Source organism: Chenopodium album, chromosome 4, assembly GCF_948465745.1.
Source record: "Chenopodium album chromosome 4, dcCheAlbu1.1, whole genome shotgun sequence".
In the NCBI taxonomy this organism is placed as follows: domain Eukaryota; kingdom Viridiplantae; phylum Streptophyta; class Magnoliopsida; order Caryophyllales; family Amaranthaceae; genus Chenopodium; species Chenopodium album.
The window spans coordinates 76,529,978-76,553,616 of record NC_137837.1 but is presented as its reverse complement, the minus strand read 5'-3'; the positions used below and the strand labels follow the sequence as shown (position 1 = coordinate 76,553,616).

The window sequence follows — 23,639 nt, the reverse complement described above, 5'->3', positions numbered from 1 at the left end:
CCCTATTATAATTAAGAGTTGAGGTTTAAAATCCCTTGTGGTCGTGGTTTTTTCTTCTTGATTAGGGCCAAGGAGTTTTCCACGTAAAATCTCTTTGTGCACTTTATGTTTTCGCTTAGTTTCTTTACAAATTCCGCAAAAATTACCCTAGTTTCCCCACAATACAATTCACCCCCCCTCTTGTATTGTTCGTTCAAGTCAACAAACATGAAATTACCAACATAAAAAATCTATATGTGTGTGTTTGCGGAAGCATAAAAAATTTGTGTATATCCCGCTGGTGGGTTTAATTTTCTAAGCCACCGGCAGGGTGAGAATTTTTGCATATAATCCCAAGATCTAACTTAAGCTGTGATACCATGTCAGATAATGTAAACTCCTTGATTAGAGTGATTTCCATTGATCAATATTTATAGGGTTACAATGAGAAACCTAATCATATTAGGTAACTATAAGATATGTACAGATATTAAAGATAATCTTATACAAAATATATCCTAAACCTAGGATGAGAATATTCTATGGATATTCTCTATCAATTGCAATAATAAAAAAAAAACCGAAGGATCGGAGCTATATATTAATATATTATTATTCAATGTTTCGAATCCACACTTCTGACTTCCTGGATACGCCACCGTTTCGGATAAGTCTTATAGCTCTTTCATCACATAAAAATATTGTTTTGAAGGAGCAAAAATAATGGAGAGGACAAGATTATTTATTGTGATGTTTTCCACTTTTGAAAATAATGTATAGAACATGTGGCATATAATTTATTATATGCGCGTATCAGATATCTTTGACAGTTCTAAAATTTGGAAGAAAAAAAAATTAATGGAAGACACTTGACATTAAGGACTTAGGCAAAGTATTAATGAGGAATTAATCAAAAAAACAGTAATAGAAACTAGAAAGGGCAAAAATAATTTATTTATTTATATAAACTATTAACCGAAATAATAGTATTCCCTCCGTCCCTAAATTACAATTCTATTTCTAGCATTTATTCCTCACATATTAGAGAAAAGTAGAAATATAATGTAATCTAGTGACGGAAGAGTACTAGTACTCCGTAAAAAAAAAAAAATCAAAGCTCCTTAATTATGTTCATTTTTTGTAAAAAAAAAAAAAAAAAATAAAAAAAATAAAAAAAATAAAAAAAATCAACTTCTCAATCTAGCTACTATTGCAAACCAATTGAATCCACCCGGCACAATGGAGTCCTTTTCCTCCTCATTAGTCCTGAACTCCGCAATCAAAAGTTTTGTTAATTTCATTACCCTCTGATTCATATAGAAAAACTTCTTTAGTATCTCTTGTCGCATTCTTTTCTATTAAAATTATCTCTTACAATTAAACTTTGTGCAACCCTTCCTACATACAACAATTTATTACTCACTCTGTTTTTTTTTTAAATGCATCACTTTAATTTTTGCACTATTCACATACCATGGTTGACTTGATAAAATAAAATATAATGTTTATTATATTATATAAAATAAATAAATGTTATTATTTAATATATCATTAGATTTCTCATAATGTCTAGTTTCATAATATAATTTTATTATAATTTTTACTAATTAGCAATTAAAGATATTAATAGTCAAAGTTGCGTCTTGACAAATGTGCCGGTTAATTAAATTGATACAAATAAAAGAAAACAGAGCGAGTATAACAGAGTTACAGAGGTTTATATTATACAAGTAGAGTATTTCAATTTAATGGTTGAAAAATTATTGATCTTGCGGCAACAATTTTTTTGTAGTATTAATTTTATTATTAATCTTCCGTGTACGTATTTCCACCATGTCCTTTATTTATTTAAGGTACCACCCCTTCTCAAACACTTTTCACCAAGAATGTGTACAATGTCAACCTCCTCAAAAGTCCAACCGAGCTCTACCCAACCCATGGTGGCTCAAGCTAAGATTACCGAGGGGCTCAAGCCTGATGATCCGGCTTTCAAATCCACATGGGTTCACCGAGCTTGGTTAGTTAGCGGGTGCACAACTGTGCTAATTGCCCTAACCAAGTCAATAGTGGCCTCAATATATTCCCATATATGGGTCGAGCCAATCATAGCTGGCTTAGTTGGGTACGTTGTAGCAGATCTCATGTCCGGAGTCTACCATTGGAGCGTAGACAACTATGGGGATGTAAACACCCCCATATTTGGAGCTCAAATCGACGACTTCCAAGGTCACCATGACATGCCTTGGTACATCACAAGACGTGAAGTAGCCAACAATCTTCATGCTCTAGGCCAAGCCGCGACCTTCATTTTCTTACCTATTAACCTCTTTTTTAATGACGCGATTTTAATGGCATTTGTTGGATGCTTATCGACTTGCCTCCTATTTAGCCAACAATTTCATGCATGGTCTCACTCAACAAAGAGCAAGTTACCTCCAATAGTTGTGACCTTGCAAGATTTGGGGGTGCTAGTGTCACGCACACAACATGCTGCCCATCATCATGTTCCTTTTAATAGTAACTATTGCATAGTAAGTGGAATTTGGAACAAATTTTTAGATGAAAATAAGGTTTTTGTGGCATTTGAAAAGGCTATATTCTTTTGGTTTGGAGTGAAGCCAAGGTCTTGGAATGAGCCGAGCTTGAAGTTGACTAAGGAGAATATTACACCTCTTTCCTAGTCTCGATAATAAAGTGTCTTTTTAAATCACTTATTTTGTATTTCCTACTAATCGGTTAAAATAACATATATATTTCACAATGTAATAGAATTTTATTACTATATAGACCTGTTAGGTCTGGTCATGAGTTAACTCGAACTATAAATTTATCTTAAAATTCAATAAACAACCCGGGCATCGCCGGGGTACAAAACTAGTATATTAAAAGGCGTTTATAAAAATGTCCATGCGCCACGTAGACTCTTCCAAATTACGCCACGTCACTTCACTAACAATTCATGATGCCACGTCAGTTCACAAACACTTGATGGAGCCACGTCACCTACCCAACATCACAACAGCCACATCATCACTAATATAAAAAAATATGAAGATAAGAGGATTTGATCCCCAAACCACTTACAACAAAATTGAATATTTAGCCATCTAAGCTAATTATCAAGCAGGTTATATTATTAAATCATATATTACAATGTATAATAATAATCAGTTAATTTCACGTAGTAATCCGGGCATCGCCCTGGCCAAAAAACTAGTTTGTTTAATTTGTTGCATCAAAATTAATTAATGCAATACCTTTCAGGCAACCCTCTTCTATTTGGAGGACCCAAAAAATTTCAATTCCCTCATTTCTCTCACTTTGACGTGATGATGTAATGTAATGATACATATTAATAATATACATTGTATGTGAGAAATAGAAAGAAAAGGCGAAGGATAGGAGGTTCACATAAAGTTCAATACGAAAAAGAAAACTAATCAATAATTAAATATGTCAATCATATTTTTATACAGGATATTTTATTTTTATTTTTTTGGTTTCCATCCATTCACCCTCTAGACTAATATGAGTTTAGGGCTAAGTTTTGGGCAGGTGGGTTTCAGTCCCCTTCCAATTGTTGCTGCAGGGATTGAACACACGGTCCTCCTTATCAAGTGCAGTCCCATTCACCACTGCACGAACAAGTAACTGGTAGGAAAAATATCATAACAATATATCTATCTATCTATCTATCTATCTACTACATTATACTAAAGGTGATAAAAGGGACGTTTAGCAGCATCATAACAATATAATCTGATGCCCGATTTCCTTCACGGTAGATATGCTGAGACTTGAAGGCCGAGAAAGAATCCAAAAAGTTATCATCCATTAGCAGCTGGAGCTTTCACGAGCAGTTATAATGACCCTGCAAAATCTGCAAAATATTAATAATAGTGAGATTATCACCTTCAATAATTATATGGGCGATGATATTATGCTCTCTAGATAGGAGGAGGCCATTATTATAATTATCTCGTGTTACTCTAACAGGCAAGTGTACTTTTTCTCGCTTCAATAAGACAATAGTGATAGATGAAATTGTGTGGGATTGTTTTATCCCACGTAGAAGATAGAAGCATAGAACATTTGATGACTTCAATTTAAATCTCTATATCTTGTACGAGCACGTTGTTTATTATTGGATTTTGCCTTGAATTTGGCATTGACTTATTAGCATATAAAGCAAACATAATACTTTATTAAAAGTGATAGATCGAGTAGTCTATATTCATTATTTATTAGTGTATTGAAATAAGCAAAATTTAGGCACATTTTGTAATACTCCATATGTTCTTCCGTGTACGTATTTCCACCACTTTTTAAAGATAAGAAATATAACATATAATATTATTGAATCAAACTATTACGTCCACTTAATTTAAATTTGTAGGCTAGATATATACTTTTATAAGTGAAGGGGAAGAGTAAAGATTTCCACAGTCAATGTGTCCATAATGAATTCCCACACCCTTAGATTTTCCATATTGATAATCAAAACCCCAAGCTAAAAATTAGAAGGTGCAATTATTCACCAGTAGGCCAATATTAGTTTGTACATACCAAGCCTAGTTATTTAAGGCACTACGCCATTTATTCTCAAGCACACCTTTAAGTAATTGTTTGGTATCATTCCTCATTAACACAAATCTATTCAATCTTTCCACAAAAATACTATTCGATTCTCCATACCTAGCAATACAGTTAGAAAACCTACCAATTAAGCTACCACCCACACGTTGATTTTTTTTTTTTTTTTTTTTTTTTGTGGAAGAAACACAATAATGATGTTAGACAAGGGATCAACACGCCTAGAAGTCCAACCGAACTTTATAACTCCAGCCATTCAAGCTCAAGCTAAAAACATTAATGAGCTAGAGCTCGATGACCTAAGCTCAAAATCCACGTTTGTCCACCAAGCATGGTTGGCTATCGGGTGCACCACTGTGCTAATAGCCCTAACCAAATCCATAGCCATCTCAATCAATTCCCACATATGGTTGAAGCCCATCGTAGCTAGCTTAGCTGGATATATTATGTCGGACCTCATTTCTGGAATATACCACTGGGGCATTGACAACTATGGGAAAACAACAAACACAATATTTGGGTCTCAAATAGAGGCCTTTCAATGGCACCATGAGAAACCTTGGATCATCGCTAGATATCAAGTAGCCAAAAATCTCTATCAACTATCTCGATTCACAACCTTCACATTCTTACCTATTAACCTCATATTCAATAATCCAATCTTAATGGCATTTGTTGGATCTTTATCAAGCTTCCTCTTATTTAGCCATCAATTCCATGCATGGTCCCACACAACAAAGAACAAATTACCCACAATAGTTGTGTCCTTGCAAGATTTAGGGGTGATAGTGTCACGCACACAACATGCTGCCCACCATCATGCTCCTTATAATAGTAACTATTGCATAGTAAGTGGAATTTGGAACAAATTTTTAGATGAATATAAGATTTTTGTGGCATTTGAAAAGGTTATATTCTTTTGGTTTGGAGTGAAGCCAAGGTCTTGGAATGAACCTAGCGTGAAATTGACTGAGGAAAATTCCACACCGCCTTCCTAGCTTCAATAATGAAGTTTCTTTCTAAATCATATATGAGTATTTTTTTTTCTTTAATAACTTTAAATAATTATGAACATTATACCAGTAATTAATTGATGTAATATGTATTGTACAATTGATTATGCATATGTATATTTTTTAATGTAACTACCTTTAAACCTATGCAATGCACGTGCATGTAGTTTAACTGTACTTAATTAATTGATTAATTGCATGTAGAACAAGATTTAATTTGAACATAAAACCTTTTTTTACTGGTATAACATGCATAGTTTACCATCTAAGCTACTACCTTTGTTAATTTTTATGTGCAACTTTGGGGTATTATTTATGAGATATAAAATATTTCAAAGTTGCACATAAAAATTAACGGAGGTAGTATAAAAATTTGTGTATGTACTAATCACCCTAATAGTTGTCTTTCAAAACAAATCATCCTAGCTAGTAGTTTTTATGTTGTATTTTACAGATAATAGACTTGATTTCCATAATAATAAAAACAACAAAAATAAAATTCTAAGCAATAATCAACTTATATGAAATATGCACTAATATTTCGTCATTATTTTCCATTACATTTACAAGATGTTACTCTGAAGGTCTTATTATAGTTTCGTTTTTATAACAAACTACGAGTATATATTCTCTCATTTGGGATCATCCTAGCCCTTGTTGCTAAAAACACAATGAAAAATAAAAAACAAAAAACTAACAAAAAAGACTACCTCTTAATTTTCTTCAAGTGGCCTCGGTTGGGATCATCCTAGCCCTTGTTGCTCCCCTCAAGTCCTCCAATAAAACGGTTTGAAGATACTTCGTGACCGCCTCAAAGATGACTATCTTTTTGTAGCCGTCACTTCAAAATTAGCTAACAAATCCGTAGCCCGATTAGCCTCTCTGTAGCAATGACTAATAGTAAGCTCCCAATCACGTTTCGCAATTAAGGTCTTACACTTTCGTAACAGATGAATATATGGAGAGTTGGGGAAAATCGGATCCACCAACATACGTACAATAACTTCCGAGTCAACTGTAACCTTTTTTTTTTTTTTTTTTTTTTTTTTGACAACAGCAACCTAAAACAAAAACTAACTAGTAAAGCTATGTAAATTAACCTACACATATTAGCAATCCATGAGCTTTAGTTACTTGATCTCGTCCTACTTTCCAAATGATGCAGCTCATAAAAGACCTCCTTGTTTGTAGTAATTCTTGAATTGTCCGTAGCAGCCGTACCTCCCTCCTTTTCGGATGTTGAATCAACTCCCATGAGCATGCGAGTCCGTAAACAAAAGTATTCGTTGATAACTTTTCAGTAGTATTGCCCACTTAAGGGCAGCTACACATGGCAAACGCTCCACATGAATGCCTCCACCTTCCATATAGAATAGATGGTCAAAGGAGTATGCCCAACCCATACCTGCATTTCCAGTGCTCTTTTTCCAAGAGCCATCCGCCATTATAGTCACCTCTATCCTGTCATTTAAAGGATTATTAATAGCCTCACCATTGCAGCCAATGTTAACTCTTTCAAATCCCAGGGGCGCCCCATTATCTCCTATCCCCTTAATTAACCCCTGAGTACATCTCCGTCATCCATCCTTTGCCAGACAGATAAGTTAATATAGATTATTATATTTTTCATTCACTTACAAATATTGTTAACATTAACCTTGTTTAATTAATTTTGATCAAACTATTAATTTATGATTTATTGGGACATCGCCTAGACCAATAAACTGGTTTTATATTAAATAGTGGAATATCATCTGAATCTAATTTTTATTTTATTAGATCATAATTGGGTAAATGAAGGAAAAACTTTATAGCTTGGCACTAACTTGGGGCAATCATAATTAGGTTGGCCTTACTTTATTGGAATTTATTTGTTAGTTCATATTTGGGCTTATGTTAGTGTAATTAATTAATTGTAATTAGTAAGCCCATGCTATTACTAGGCTGCCATGCTGTTACTAGGTGGTATGAGCTACGAAGTACAGAGCATATAATATAAGTATATAACTATACATCAACTAAGTTGGCTAACGCGTGCAATGCGGTCGCCATATCTAGATATTTTCAGGATATTCTTTTAGAAATGGCAACATAATGAGCGAATATATGTAAACATATACGAAGTATATATTTAGGTTGGGCTTACTTTATTGGAATATATGAATTGTTACTCAACTTGTATTTACCCTTTAATAAATATGAGGTTTAGAATCCATATCTCCCTAATTTGAGATCCATTCCAATTCCTTCCAATTTAACGAACCGAATGACTCCTTCGAAATTAAAGAAGCAGATATGAAATATCTGTAGGCACGTAAATTTTATACAAGTGCCATATTGGATATTATACGGGTCAAAGTCAAAGTATTGACTCATGTTTATTTGACTTTAATTAGAATTAATTATTTTGGGTCAAATTACTTAAATTAGCCCATTTTAATTAGTGTTATATGGCCAAGCTAAGCCCAACCCCAATGTACACATCAAACCCTAACCCTAGGATGTCTCACTCTATAAATAGAGCTCTCTCTATTTCATTGAGGTAGAGGAAAAATTCGGAGGAAAACGAAAACAGAAAGAAAACCTAGAGAGAAACTTAGAGGAAAAATTCAGAGGAAACCTAGAGAGGAAAATAAGTAGATACAAAATACAGAGAAAGCCTCGCTCTCTCAAATATTCAAAAACCTTTTCAAAGAAACCTCTCAAACACTCTAAAGCTCTCTTCAGAGAAAACCCCTCATCAAACACTCTAAATCTTTTCAAAGAAATCCTCTCAAAACCTAGAAGAAGAACAACAAGCATTCGACGTGTCGTTCTACTCTAGAAGATCACTCGTGGAAGAGATCAAGCCTTGACGGCCCTCGACGGCCCTCAACACGGAGGAAAGAAGGACTTCAAATCATCAAAATCTCTACATCAAATAGTCATTGATCGAGATCAAGCCTCGTCGGCCCTCAATCAAGAATTCAAGTCAAAGGTCTACATCAACAACAAGTCAAAGGTCTACATCAAAGATAAGTCAAAGGTCTGCATCAAATCTTCGATCGAGATCAAGCCTCGACGACCCTCGTTCGAGAATCAAGTCAATCTTTAAATTACGTCAAAGTCAAAGTGGAGATCGAATCATAGGATCAAATTAGAGATTGTACCCTAAATTATCAAATTAATAAAATTAATTCTTTGTTGCATTTGTTTTAAATCTATATTTTACAGATTTAAAATTTGTGTTTACAATATCAACCTTATATTACATTAATTTGACCATACTCACAAAATAAAAAGTCCCAATCTTATAGCCATTCTCACAAATTATTGCCTATTAAACATAGGAGAAAACTTACTATACAAATTTTTGTATGTGGCTGGCAAGGGGTTACTTGTAGGGTGTTTACTTGTATATATTCTGGTGTTACTTATAGGGTGTTACTTGTATTTTGGTGTTACTTGTATTCTGGTGTTACTGGTTTTGGTCAAGGTGTTACTTGTATTCAAGGGTTAGTTGTATGGTCTTACTGGTTATGATCAGGTGTTAATGGTTTGGTATGAAGGTTTGGTCTGGGGTTATTTGTAGGGGTTACTCAGAATGCAAGTAACACCTACAAGTAACCCATACAAGTAACCTTTGACAAAACCAGTAACACCCCTTACAAATAACCCCTGCTACACCATGTGGCCTGCCACACTGAAAAACCTCTTAAGTTATTATGACTTTACAATATATACAATATATACCTTATATTTAGATATCATCTCCTGTCATTATTAGTTTTATTACCATAATCATTGACTTTAACCTAACTACGGAGTAATAATTTGTGTGAATACAGTTTCACATGATTCAAGCATAAATTTCACACGCATGACTTGATTATTTGTTAGACATTAACAAAGGTACATTCGGGGGGTTTGTCATTAAAATTATTATTCCAATTTTTCCTAAAGGTTCTTCGCTCATTAGGAATGTAGACATTACGTACTCTCTTTGTTTCATAATAATTACAACGCTATTACTGATAGTTTGATACACATGCCAATGCACAATTTTGACCGTTAAAATTTGTAATTTCATAAGAAATATAAAAGATTAATATAATGAATATATACATAAAGACTAATCCAAATATATTTTACATGGCTACATATATTTTATATATTAGTATAAGTCAAAGTAGGCTTATAATTTATAAATAGTGTAAAAATCATATATTCAAGAATCAAGATGACTCAAATGATGTTTTGTTTAATTTGTCTTGATAATAATTTTTAGAATTTCAAATTTATATTACTAATAATTTGTACTACTCTATATCATTTAAATGGGAAAATCTTAGAGTAACGGAGGAAGTATGGTACCTTGTAAAATCGAGTTTGGGTGGGAGTTTGGTACATCATGGTGTTGATATACTATACATGGATGAGGGTTTTTGGTGCGTTGTCACGTGCCTTGCATATGAGTGCGTGGTCAATGCTTGAAAATGTAAGTCAATGCTAGAATTCAATAAAAGGTCCTTAAAAGAAAAGGTTAGCCATTATGGGTTTAGACTATGCCAACCTAAAACTCTAGGCGTGCGGGTCATCATCATCTTAATACTAGCATATCAAACCATGGTATGTAGATTTGCAAACGTGTACACCCTGCGAGACTACATACGTATCAACCTCGATCTTAACGATAGAGTATTTTGAATTTTTGACTACTCAAGCTTGACCATAGATTAGGATATGTACTCTTGACTCTAGGTTGGAACTTTGCATACTTAAGTGATAAACGTGCTATTTCCCTATATGCTATATATTGAGCTATGCGTACAATGTACAATTTGTATTATTCAATGGCTTGATGCTAACATTGCGCCGCTTTCCCCCTGTACCGATGTTGCGACCCACCTCCACCCCCAATCCCGTCGTTTTCCGATTTGGTTTCCCGCCCTCCACACTGAAACTCCCTTATAACCCCTCCAACCATTCGAAATACCCTCGAAACCCCTCCCCCGGCCCACTCCCGAAAACCTCCCAACAACCACTTCCTCACTGTCGAAAACCCTACCCGCTAGAGTTTCGGGCCGGGGTAAGCGGAGCGGTGGTTGGAAGTTTTCGAAATGGAGGATCGATGGGTTTTATAGGTGGTTGCGTAGGGGTTTCAAGGAGGTCGGGGGGACTGTGGCTTAGGGGAAGCGTCAGAGCGGCGACGATGCGACGAGGGTGGTGGCTGGGCTACGCGGGTTGCCGGAGATCTTAGGGTGATTGGGGTTTTTTAAAAATATTTTTTAACCAATTAATTTGCGACACGTGTCATTTTAACAAAAAAAAAAATTCAACCGGTAACCGATATTTGGGATTGAAGAAAAAGAACTACCTCCAAAGTTCGGATTATTCCACAATAATCCAAAGTTGGGATTAATTTAGCAAAATTCATGAAAGTTGAAATTATTATTTCTAATTTTGTTTTTATATCAACAAATTATTTTGTGGAAAGCTAAACGTCGCCCTCGAATATCTAACTAACGCCCGCAAAATAAATTAAAATTACAATCTTACCCTTTTTATAAAAAAAAAAATAACCCTCAAACAAAATTACCCCCCTCCCCCAACAAAACCCTCATTCCTTACTCACTCTCATTCTCTCTCTAAACAAACCACCACCACCACATCCACCTCCACCACCACAACATCCACCTCCGCCACCACTATCACCGCAGATAAAAGCGCCGGAGCAGTGGTTGAGCGCCGATCTACACAGTGATAATGCCGCGGAAGGACAAAGGCAAGTCAATCGTTGGCGGAGAAGAGGTTTGTTTTTTTTTTTTTATCATTTTCTGAAATCCAGGCAAACGCCTGATTTTTTCGCACGACCATGGCTAAAACGCCTAGTTCGTGCGTACAGCCGTGTGGTTGTACGAAAAATCTGGGCGGTTGAGGTGAAACGCCCAGTTTTTTCGTACAACCACACGGTTGTACACACGAACCAGGCGTTTCAACCATGGTTGTTCGAAAAAACTGGGCGTTTGCCTGGTTTTTTATTTTTTTATTTTTTAAATTCGTTTTTTTTTTTTTTGGTATTGGGTTTTAATTGCTTGGCTTTCAATTTGTAAATTCGTTGTTGTTATTATTATTAAGAACTGTTTGGAAATTGAAAATTAAATAATCAACTAAATTTCAAGATTTTTGGGTTTTAATCAACTAAAGTGAAGGACTTCAATTGCTTGGTTTTTAGTTGTTGATTTTGGGATTTGTTAGTGTAGATTTAATTTTTGTAATGCTTTAATTGGGAATTTTGAGAATTTTCGTGATGTTTAGTTTGAAGTTTTGTTGATATTTTGGGTGGTTTGTGTTGATATATAGTTGATGAGGATTAAATATGATTTCGAATTCATCTATATGAAAATACTTGTTGATTATTAGAAATATTTAGTTGTTAATTATTAGAAATATTAGTTGGTTGATTTTGTTAGTATTAATGCCATTTTATTCTTAATTTAGAATGTAGTCGAGGGTTCTGGTCCACGGCATGCTAGATCACGCGACATTAACGCGTCGATTAGGAGAGATAGGGGGCCGGGGATTAGTATACGGGAAGGTAGTTCTTTACTGGAGCGCGACAGAGAAGTGGGTAGTTCTGGGACTTATTTGGATGAGCGAGAGGGAGCCGGTCCTAATCCTTTGTTGAGGACTACTAGCTCGGTTTCGGGTTCAGGTTCGAGATACGATGATGATGGGCCTGAGGACGATGATGCTGATGCTGATGCTGATGCTGAGGAGCAGCCGACTGTCGTGACGAGAGGTCCTGATGGGAGATTTACGAGTTCACGACCACCTCGATCTGTAGCGCCTTGGCTTGTTCAGGGGCCAATGAACGGTGGACCCGATGTTGGGACCGTTATTCCTAGTTTTGGGGCCCATGTTGCTCAATATATTTGGGACGGGCATGATCGACGGTTTTTGCGGTGTCATACTAGAGCTAGTGTGTGTAGATTGTTGAGTGAATGGATGGAGGGATTTACGGCAGACACTGCTACGCGGATATGACAGAATGGGTTGTCGCACCTGCCGAGCATTATGCACGACCACCTTGATTTTCCGCTGATTTCTGCTTTTGTGGAGAGATGGCAGCCAGATACAAACACCTTCCACCTACCTTTTGGTGAGATGACCATCATGTTGCACGACGTTTACCACATACTTGGTATTCGGGTTGAAGGTGATATGGTTGCCGAGGATCTATCTAGTGACCGGTATAGGACATTTGCAGCTGAGTTGTTACAGTTGACTACAGAGGAGCTACAGGTCAAGACTCAGACTGCCATATATAGGAATGGTGGCGTCCATACTGACCAGATTTTTGATAGGTGTCGTATTGTAGAGACTACAGAGGAGGTTCAGGTCATTGGTTACATGTGGGTCCTTTTGGGTAACACGCTCTTTACTGACAAGAGCGGTTGTCGTACCCACCCTTCTTTTCTCACTGAGTTGTTTGTGGAGCATAACCTGGAGAGGTTGACGAGATACTCCTGGGGTTCAGCCACACTAGCGTACTTGTATCGTCAGCTCGGGCATGCCACCCGAAATGGATGTGATTCTATCGCGGGTTGTCTAACTCTTCTCCAGTCTTGGATATATGAGTACTTTCCATGTTTTCGGCCTCACCAGGGTGTGTTGATGCGAGACGTTCCATATGCACGTGCAGGGTTATGGGATGTTGGTATGGCGCGGAAGCATCAACAGCGTCTCGTGTCCTTTCGTACTCGACTTGACCAGCTGGGTGACCATGAGGTATAAATAGATACGTAATACTATTTTTTTTTACAATGCTTTAATTTACAGTTGATTTACTCTTGTATTAATTTGTAGGTATGCTGGTTGTCGTACGGAGCTTTTCCTGCATTACAGGTGCCTAGGACTGCGTTTACTGGATGTATTCGATATCGAGGCATCATAGAGCCATATATGCCCGGTCGAGTTGTTCGACAGTTGGGGTTTATACAGGAGGTTCCCGGTGACATGATTAGGCCTGATGATGCTCATAGATCAGTTAGTGTTAAGTCTTATAGGGTCAGTTTTTCAGCTCAGATGACTACTCGCATGTGGAATGGTTTTGTTCCCGGTGTCGCGTTCAGTCTTCTGCTTGGTGGATATACTAGAGTTCCGCCTGGCGGACATACTTGTGCACCTGACTACCTATCATGGTTTAGAAGAGTTAGTCATCCTATCGTCACTCCTAATGTTGAGGATGATCACGGTCTTCCTGAGAGGACCAACGTTGATTACGTAAGTTTTTTATTACTTGTTTTTTTTTATTTAATTTTTTTTCCTATTATTATTAATACAATTATAATTGTTTATGCAGTGGGTAGGACGATTCATGGTTACAGCACAGCGATCACTTAGTGAGTACCCTACACTATCGAGAGACACCAGAGCAATGTTGGAGCAAGTGATTTCTGATTGGAATGCAATAAATGGACTTGCTGATTAGTTGTAATATTTATTTGTAGCTTGGACTTTATTTTTTTATTAGACTATGTTTTGGATGTTGACTATGTTTTGGATGTTGTTAGTGGTCATTTAAGTTTTACACATTTGTTGGAAATAATCAAGTTGACATTTATGTTTGAGTTTTTTTTTTTTTTTTTAATTTTCTAATAGACTGTGTACTTGCTTCACAAAAGAAATGCTTAAACTAAATTAAAAAAATAACCATGTTTATTAATAAAGTTAAAATAAAGTTGAATCAAAATTCACAACAATACTCAACGGTACTCAAGAGTTGATTAATGTCTGCCACAATTGAAGCCTTCTATCGTACCTTCTCTCCCACCCGTTTACACTTGCCTGTCGAGCGTTAAACCACATTGGTGAAATTGGAGGTAGTGGGTGGTCATGTTCCATATGCAACCGAATGAAATGCGATCCAGCAACAGTTCTAATCACAAACTCCCCAGAAGTCCTATCTAAAGGTCCACGATTGTTCAACGGCAAAACAGTAGTAGATGGATAGTAGCTCGACGGTCTATTTCCTACTCCATAACAAATCACCACCACATTCCATAATGTGGCAATAGCAAAAAAATCCTGTTGTGCTACCATCCAGTGCTCCTCTCCACACGCATCACCATCCCATCTAATCCGGTCTATCTCCCTTTGCAGTCCTGAACCAACCCCTTGGCCCCATATGTCGTAGTAAATCATGCTGTACAACCAAGGGTGAGAACCAACCTCATTTGCCATTTGATGCCGAACCAATCGCCACTCCTCCTGAGTTCCGTACAATAAATCTGCTACGCAACGAAATCCGCAGTTCCCATCACCAATTACATCCTTAACACCTACGACATAAGGCCAAATGATGTTGGGAATAGCGTAGCTGTATCTGCATTGGCGCATGTCGAACCCAGTACCTACAAAATTAAAAACATAGTATGACATATAGTTAAATTAAAATTTAGGATGAATAAACATATTATTTAAATTGATGATCACCTGTATTAGATGGGGGTGGTCTACTTCTAGATCGATTCTCTCGCCCACTACGTTCAACATGCTCAAAAAATGAAGGATCCCGCCTATTACGATTCTCGGGTGGTCGTCCCCTTACACGGGGGTTGACTCTAGGCTCCTGAAGGTCATCGTAGTTAGGATCCATCTCACCCTCAATAACTCGTGACACGTGCCTAAGCATCACAGGATCACTGGCAATAACCTGATCAACAAGGGTGCGGAAATGAGCTCGATCCTCATCATTTTCATCAACTATATTAGGAATGTCGACACCATCTCCAATGACAAGGGTCCTCCAAAATGGATGAATATTCTTATAATACAACCCCTTCCCTGCAGCAATCGAGTCATATATTTGGCACGCACAAGGTAAGCCGTGGGTAGTACGTAGAGCACACCCACAGCGTCGATGAATATCCGTACTCAAGCCTCGCATTCTGTTTGTCTCACCGAGAAGAATAGACAGACAATAGTGGGATACCTTTCCGTTCAGCTGATGTAAAGGCTTATGCTTGTACTTCTGACCATGACTTGTTCTACATGCCTCCAATCCATTACGAATGGCTATGATCTTGTTCTTAATCGAGCAGTGCACTTGAGCCCAAACCGTGTCCAAAAAGCCTGTTGAACTGTCAATCCAACACTTCAATGCTGAATGCTGGCTCTCAACCTTGCAGTTGTTAACATTGCCAAAGTGTAGTACCTGGTTTGTCCAAAACATTACAAACTTCTCCTTGTGTACGAGCCAAGTGTCCATAACATATTCAATCACTTTCGGCCATTGACTCCACTTGGTTTTCAGCACTGCAAGTTCTCTGTTATATGCCTCTTCAAATGTAGCATTAATCACAAGCCTCCACCTCCCATTTTTGAACTTGGCACCAATCTCCTTTTTTTTTTTTCAAACATGGAAGTAACCTTCGCCTCAACATCTTTGTTAATATGCCACACACACAACATGTGTCTTGTGTTTGGAAACACGCTCTTCAACGCTGCACAAAGGCCAAGCTCCCTATCTGTCAATAGTACCGATGGCTCTCTATGATGACCGATCAACAACCGCAAGCACTCAAGCACCCACCGATAACTTTCCTGAGACTCTGACCTCATGAATGCGTATGCAACAAGAAAGTTTTGATTAGTCGGTGTAACCCCAACAATCTCAAAGAATGGCATGCCGTATCGATTCGTCTTGTAAGTGGAATCCATACCTATCACGTACGGGTATGTGCGAAGAAAATTTGTCATGATCGGGTGTGCCATGAAAGCATGTTGCAACACATTGTTGGAATCAGTAAAAACCCAAGTGAGGTATTTGCTCTGTCTGGCCAAATGAAGCACCTGGTGAACTACTTCTCTTCCTTCAAATTGCTTCATTCTTATTTTACTTCTGCAGTTGTAGACATGCCTGATGTTAGGATGGTCTCCGGGAAACTTTTCTACAAGAGTTCTCATGATATGTCGAGGTGGCACCTGTGCCTGAGTCATGTCACGCACTACCTGCTTAGCAGCAATACTAAGACCACTAATTTGTCGATGTCCCTCGGGATAAACAACCAAAGAATGATTGTGAGTTCCGTTCAAGCAACTAAGCTTCCAACCATTTACTACTCTGACATACTCAACCTTGGGTTTGAAGGGACAATTGTTTGCCTTGCTTTTGGTGTCTTTGCGTATCGCGTTCATCATGTCTCTTATCATGCCCTTTTTTCCACGATCACAACTCACATATCGATACGGTCGACCACTCCGATCGGTCTTGTAAGAAGCCTTCACTAACATAAATCCGAGCGGTCGACAAACATTTTGTGCCCATAGAACAGCATCCTCAAAACTCGGAAACACTTCGTTTTTCAAAAAATGTCCACTATAGTCCACACCGTCACCATCCTCGGACTCAGAATCCTATATAAATATTAATAAAAGTTAGAACCAAAGAACACGACTAATAATAATAACAACAATAACAATACAACTAATTATAAAAAAAACTTTCAACCATAATAATGACAATAACAATAATAATAACAATAATAATAATACTAATAATAATAATAATAATAATATTTACTAATTTTAATAACAATAATAATTTCGAAAGTATAAAATCCAATGACAATCAACCAATACGTGAAATAAAAAAAAAAGAAAAAAAAAAAGAAAAATCGAAACCCAGGAAACGCCTAGGATTTTCGAATGACCTAGGCTGAAACGCCTAGTTTTTTCGAAACATCCTAGGATATTCGAAAAAACTAGGCGTTTCAGCCTAGGTCATTCGAAAATCCTAGGCGTTTCCTGGGTTTCGATTTTTTTAAAAAAATTAACGCAACGTACCGATTCTGATCGGTTCGACGAGCCTTCGGCAAGCGTCAAAGGTTGTGTTTCTGGTATTTCGTTGTTGTCCATAAGATCTAATGAAATTGATTTTGCAAAATTTATAAAATTTGTTTGATTTCACGGTGGTTGGGGTGGTTGTCCGATGAAGGTCGGTGGCCGTTCGCCACTAGAGAGAGCGGTAAAAAATTTTGTGTCCAGTAAAAGTATGAAATTAAGGTAAAATTAATTATTTTTATAATCGTTATAATAAGGTTAAATACGTAATTTAATTTCATTTTGCGGGTGTTAGTTAGAAAATCGAGGGCGATATTTAAAAACCCCCTTACTTGTAATATATATGGTTAAAGTTATGCATTATCAAGTGTGCCTAAATCAATTTTCTAAGGATTGAGTACATAATAATTTCTATGCATAGTCTTGATGGAGAATGGTAAACCGCCTCTAAAGTCTTCATCTATGATAGTCAATGAAACCTCACTTTGCCTCTCTATTCAAGTATCTTCCTCAATCCGGAATCATATGAATCTTGCTTGTTCCTTTTCTTCCGTTGTTAGTGATGATGTGTAACACAGATACATTATTCTTTAGTGTATTGAATTTAATAACAAGAAGGCAATCATTTTGTATAATGTCCTTATGCGTGCGTGCTTTAATTATATGATAAATAATCCTATATCCTATTATATTAGAGTTTCACACAGGTCAACTTGTCTCCTCATGTTACCTTTTTATATTTTGGGTTTTTCTACATTATAACCCTCTAACTTTCCGTTTTCTACGATGTGCCCCTCTTTTTGAGAAATCTACATTGTAACCTCAAAATACATTTAGCTTCTATACGGTAACCTTGCCGTTATATTGCCGTTAACAAATTCCGTTAGTGGGGCCCATTCATCACTTTATAATATTTTTTTATCGATTTGCGTGTTGGAAATGGATTTTTTTAAGGTTTTGGGGGCTATTTTGGCTCTTAAGAATCCAAATTGAGCTCAGATTTGACAAAAAAATGACGCAAATGTCTCGTTTTGCGTATTAAATACATAAACACGCATTTCGAGACATTTCTTAATATGCAATACGAGGCATTTTTGTTATTTTTTTTCTAAATATGAGCTCAATATGGACCCTTTAGGGCCAAAATAGCCCCCAAAACCTTAAACGGAACCATTTTCAACACGCAAATCGATAAAAAAAATATTATTAAGTGGTGAGTGGGCCCCACTAATGGAATTTGTTAACGACAATATAACGGCAAGGTTACCGTATAGAAGCTAAATGTATTTTGAGGTTACAATGTAGATTTCTCAAAAAGAGGGGGCACATCGTAGAAAACGGAAAGTTAGAGGGTTATAATGTAGAAAAACCCTTATTTTTTTTTTTATAGGTAAAGAGATTGTCTTACTGGACCAATCCAAATATCTTAGAAATCGACTCAACTTGAGTTGGTGGGCTAGTCCATCTGAGAGTTTGTAAATACTTGGACATTTTGTGAGAAACTACCTTTTAAAGTAATTTTTTTGCGAGAAACTACCTTGTAAAAAAAATGTTGTAATAAACTACCTTATAAAAGCTAAATGTTGTAAGATACTACCCCTTGGTCGGAAAGTGAGAGTTGAATAAATTTTTCCGGCGTTGACCAAGTCATGTGCCGGTCACATGACATTTAGTTCATCTTGGGTATTATATGGATAGGCTCGGGGAAAATTAGGGGGAAATGAGGAAAGATGAATTAAACGTCACGTGACCGACACATGATTAGGTCAACGCCGGAAAAATTAAGTCAACTCTCACTTTCCGACCAAGGGTAGTATCTTACAACATTTAGCTTTTATAAGGTAGTTTTTTACAACTTTTTTTTATAAGGTAGTTTCTCGCAAAACAAATGCTTTAAAAGGTAGTTTCTCACAAAATGTCCTAAATACTTCTACTACTCCATTTTGCAACACTAGGTATTTTACACTTGTCAATATACAATTTAAAGTACTAATATTTTTTTATTGCATTTTGATAAAAATTATATTTTAATAAAGTCTAAATTGAGTCGAAATTAACAAAATCACATGTGACATATTTTTCTTTAGTATAAATTACAATATGACGTTATAAGAGATAGTAGAAATAAATATTGCAACTTTGCAAGCAAAATAGATTGAAGGAACATTTCGTAATGGCTCACACCTCAGCATAAATACTACGAGTAGAATTTTCTACGGAATTTCTTTCAACCAGATTACATAAAACTACTTTTTTCCCAAAGCTAATGTGGTTTTACCTAGAATAGAAAGTTCTTGTTGCAGACTACAACCAATTTGTTTCCAAAAAAAGGAATATAAAAGTACCAAATAACAAGCTTGACTTGATTTTCTACGTAAGATTTTATGAATTTTGGTGAAGCTGTTGCGTTGAATAAAGAATATAGTACGCGTTGTACTTTGTTTGGTAAATTGGATTGTGCCTTGAGTTGGGCGTTGACTTAGCACATAGCGTAAACATCACTTAATACTTCATAAGTATAATATAATTAAATAGTCTGGCTTCAATATTTATTAATTAGGGTATGTATTGGATTAACAAGAAATCAAAGGCAATCATTTTGTAATACTATGTTCTTTCGTGTACGTATTTCCATAAGCAAAATTGTCTTATTTGACCAGAATTTGTAACTTAGCTTAGTAAGTTAGAATATACATATCTCCTCCATGCCCACTAATTATATATACATATCTCCCCCATGCCCATTAATTTTATAAGTTCGAGTTATTGTCCCACATCAATATAATCCTCTATCATTACAAAACTTCTTCGAATTTGCACAAAAAAATCCTATCAAAACTTATCAAATTACTGCCCACAATTTGATCTTGATTAATAACCCTAATAATGTCAAACATTGGCTCAATATGCCCAGACATCCAACCGAACACCACTCCAGCCATTCGAGCTCAAGATAAAACCACTAATGAGCATAAATCCGATTATCCAACCTCAAAATCTATATGGGTGCACCAAGCATGGTTGGCGATTGGATGCATCACCGTGCTTATTGCCCTAGTCAAGTCCATAGCCCTTTCAATCAATTCCCATGTATGGGTGAAACCCATCTTAGCAGGCTTAGCTGGATACATTTTCTCAGATCTTATCACTGGAGTCTACCATTGGAGCATTGACAACTACGGAGATGCCAAAACCCCAATATTTGGATCTCAAATCGAGGGTTTTCAAGGGCACCATGAGAAGCCTTGGATCATCGCTAGAAAACATATAGCCACCAACCTCTATGAACTATCCCAAATCATTACGTTAATTTTCTTACCTATTAACCTAATTTGCAATAACACGATTTTGTTAGCATTTGTCGGATCTCTCTCGACCGGTGTCTTATTTTGTCAACAATTTCATGCATGGTCCCACACAACAAAGAACAAATTACCCACAATAGTTGTGGCCTTACAACATTTGGGGGTGCTAGTGTCACGCTCACAACATGCTGCCCATCACCATGCTCTTTTTAATAGTAATTATTGCATAGTGAGTGGAATTTGGAACAAATTTTTAGATGAAATTAGGGTTTTTGAGGCATTTGAAAAGGTTATATTCTTTTGGTTTGGAGTAAAGCCAAGGTCTTGGAATGAGCTAGCTTGAAATGGAATGGGGAGAATTTTACACCTCCTTTTCCTAAAATCTAGGTCTTCTAAAATATTTTAGAGGTCCTGTGCTACTACTAAAAAACTGAGAATCTCAAATTATTTAAATTTGTATATACTAAACGTAGCATTACATAAAGGTGAAACTAATAACTACTCCGTAGTACATAAATATGTGATTATAATGTAATTATGAACTCTCCAAATACAATTTAATTTGCACAATTTTTTGTGATATACTTTGTACATATTTTAGTCTCCTTTAATTTTGTTGTACTTCCTTGCCTGTTACGAGTGTTGAATTATTCATCACTTTAACTTTTGTATCATTCATATTCTAGCTTTGACTATATTTTCTTACATATATGAATGTATAAAATACTATTGGATTATTAATAATGTATGTATTCGTGTGTTTTCATTACTTGAAAGTTGATACACAATATTCTGTATCTAATCTTTTCATCATATTCCAATGTTAAAATTATTTTGATAAAATTAGTTGATTACTGTATAATCATCTTTTCCTTGACGTGTTGCAAGTAGAAAAAATTAGAGGAAGTAAGATATAAATTTATGGTAAAAAAATATACATTGCCAAGTATTCAAATCAAATAATAATGGACGTTTTTGTTTTCTAGAAACAAAGGGTGTATATGAATAATATGTATAAAGTTCTCCATTCAATTGTTTTATACAATTCAATTTGCAATATATATATATATATATATATAATTTTTTTTTTTTTTGAGGAAGTGAAAAGGTTATTGCATTCAAAGTATTATACTACCTCCATTCTATATTTTTTGCAACTTTTGCCAAAAATAGATGCTAGTATGCTACACATTATTTGCAACTAATGTTTTATTTCATTTTAGGTTGTCATTTCTCTCTATCTCTCTCTTCATCACATGCATTTCTATTTTTCCTTCTATATCTTACACTCATAAATAAATTTTGCTTAAAAATCCGTGCATCCTTCAAAGTTGCAAGATTGTGAAATAGAGGTAGTATATTAAATTGAAAGAGAGTCCATAAATGCATAATATATACTTTCTCCATTTCTATTTAGTTAACGCGTTTGATTTAGACACATATATTAAGGAGGGGAGAGAGAGTGAGAGAGAATGAAAAAACAAGTGGGGTAGCTTGTAATGCAAAGTAAAAAAGTTATCCTAAAAGGAAACGTGTCAACTGAAAAGAAACTTCCTAAAAAGGAATACGTGTCAACTAAAAAGAAACAGAGGTAGTATACAACAATTTTCAAGTTGTGGTCATTTTAATTAGGATCACTAATCTTTAACTCACCGATAATGAACATTAATTAATTATCTATTTACTATAAAAATTGATTTGATAATTTGGCATATTTATACAAAATTGTAGTCAGATTATGTAATATATACTTCGTATACTATATACGAGAGTAAAGACTATACATACAAGTTACAACTATATGTGGTCCCTACATACAATTTTTATTTGTCATGTTTTTATTGGCTAGAATAATGGGCCCAAGTTCTATTAAATTCAATTTATATTTGACTCCTAATTTTCTCCCCCACTTTTTATGATGTGTCAAAATTTTAATGGGGTTGTATATAGGGACAACATACAATGATTTTATGTGTATATGAGTATATATGAACCCCTATACATTTGCACAAAGTGTGCACAGAAGAAAATTATGGAAGCGAAATTTATTGCTTATAAATGGTTCGAATAAATTACTTAATTTAATTTCATACTCTTCTCATATTTAATACAAGTAGTGAAATAGAGAATGAATATTCTCTACCAAATAGGTTTAACTTAATTTAAACAATAGATCGAGTTCTATATTATGAACATTTGTACAACTTAAAAACATTCAATGTACGACGACAATTAACATGCTAAAATATGAGAGGATGTTGACGAGCTTAATTTTCTACACCTCAAAAATTTAAGGGCTAAACACCATTTACTATTTTGATCCCCCTTAATTTTCCAAAAAATAATGCATTGTTCATAAAGTTGGAAATGCCTCTTATGTATAAATTGACATTTTATCATCAGTCTTTTTCATAATTGTTTTTACGTAATAATCACATACAATAATCTAGTTAATATCACAAAATCTCTAAAATTCAATCAAGATCATCAACAATATGAAGGGATCAGCAGTTTTCCTGGCTACAATTGTCCTCTTCAGCTTTTGCTGTAATAATTTAATTTTATACTTTCATTATTCATATCTTTCACAGTTATACATTAAAAAAACAATATTAAATAATTATTATGAATTAATTTACGTTATTTTTTTTTTAATGAAATTACAGGCACAAGTTTAGCTCAATCATATGCGGATTTCTTACCTCTTTTGGAACCAATGTTGAAACAACAACAACTTGGTGACGCTCCAAGCCAAGCACCTGTGGGCAACGATGGTGAAGGCGAGCCGCCTTGTATGGAGACCGCCGGTGAATGTGATGTCGACAAATGCAATGAAAATTGCCAGACATTTTATGGTCAAGATGGAGGGTGCATGGCTGTTCCTGGTAGAAATGTCTGTTGTTGTGGTATGTAAACACATACA

At 35.6% G+C, this 23,639-nt stretch overlaps 1 protein-coding gene and 3 pseudogenes across 1 annotated transcript; 3 read left to right on the top strand and 1 right to left on the bottom strand.

Annotated features, from left to right (window-relative positions):
• The first annotated feature begins 1,865 nt into the window (after nucleotides 1-1,865).
• LOC145627336 (fatty acid desaturase 4, chloroplastic pseudogene) lies at nucleotides 1,866-2,669 on the top strand (annotated as a pseudogene).
• Nucleotides 2,670-4,746: 2,077 nt separating this feature from the next.
• Nucleotides 4,747-5,570, top strand: LOC145628215 (fatty acid desaturase 4, chloroplastic pseudogene; annotated as a pseudogene).
• Nucleotides 5,571-14,342: 8,772 nt separating this feature from the next.
• LOC145628214 (PKS-NRPS hybrid synthetase cheA-like) lies at nucleotides 14,343-17,486 on the bottom strand. The gene is made up of 4 exons (XM_081680521.1): nucleotides 17,415-17,486; nucleotides 15,988-16,985; nucleotides 15,063-15,895; nucleotides 14,343-14,980 (listed from the first exon to the last, which is right to left on the bottom strand). The coding sequence occupies exons 1-4, from the start codon at nucleotides 17,484-17,486 to the stop codon at nucleotides 14,343-14,345; spliced, it is 2,541 nt and encodes an 846-aa protein (XP_081536647.1).
• A 2,712-nt stretch (nucleotides 17,487-20,198) lies between these two features.
• Nucleotides 20,199-21,059, top strand: LOC145628213 (fatty acid desaturase 4, chloroplastic pseudogene; annotated as a pseudogene).
• The last annotated feature ends 2,580 nt before the right edge of the window (nucleotides 21,060-23,639 follow it).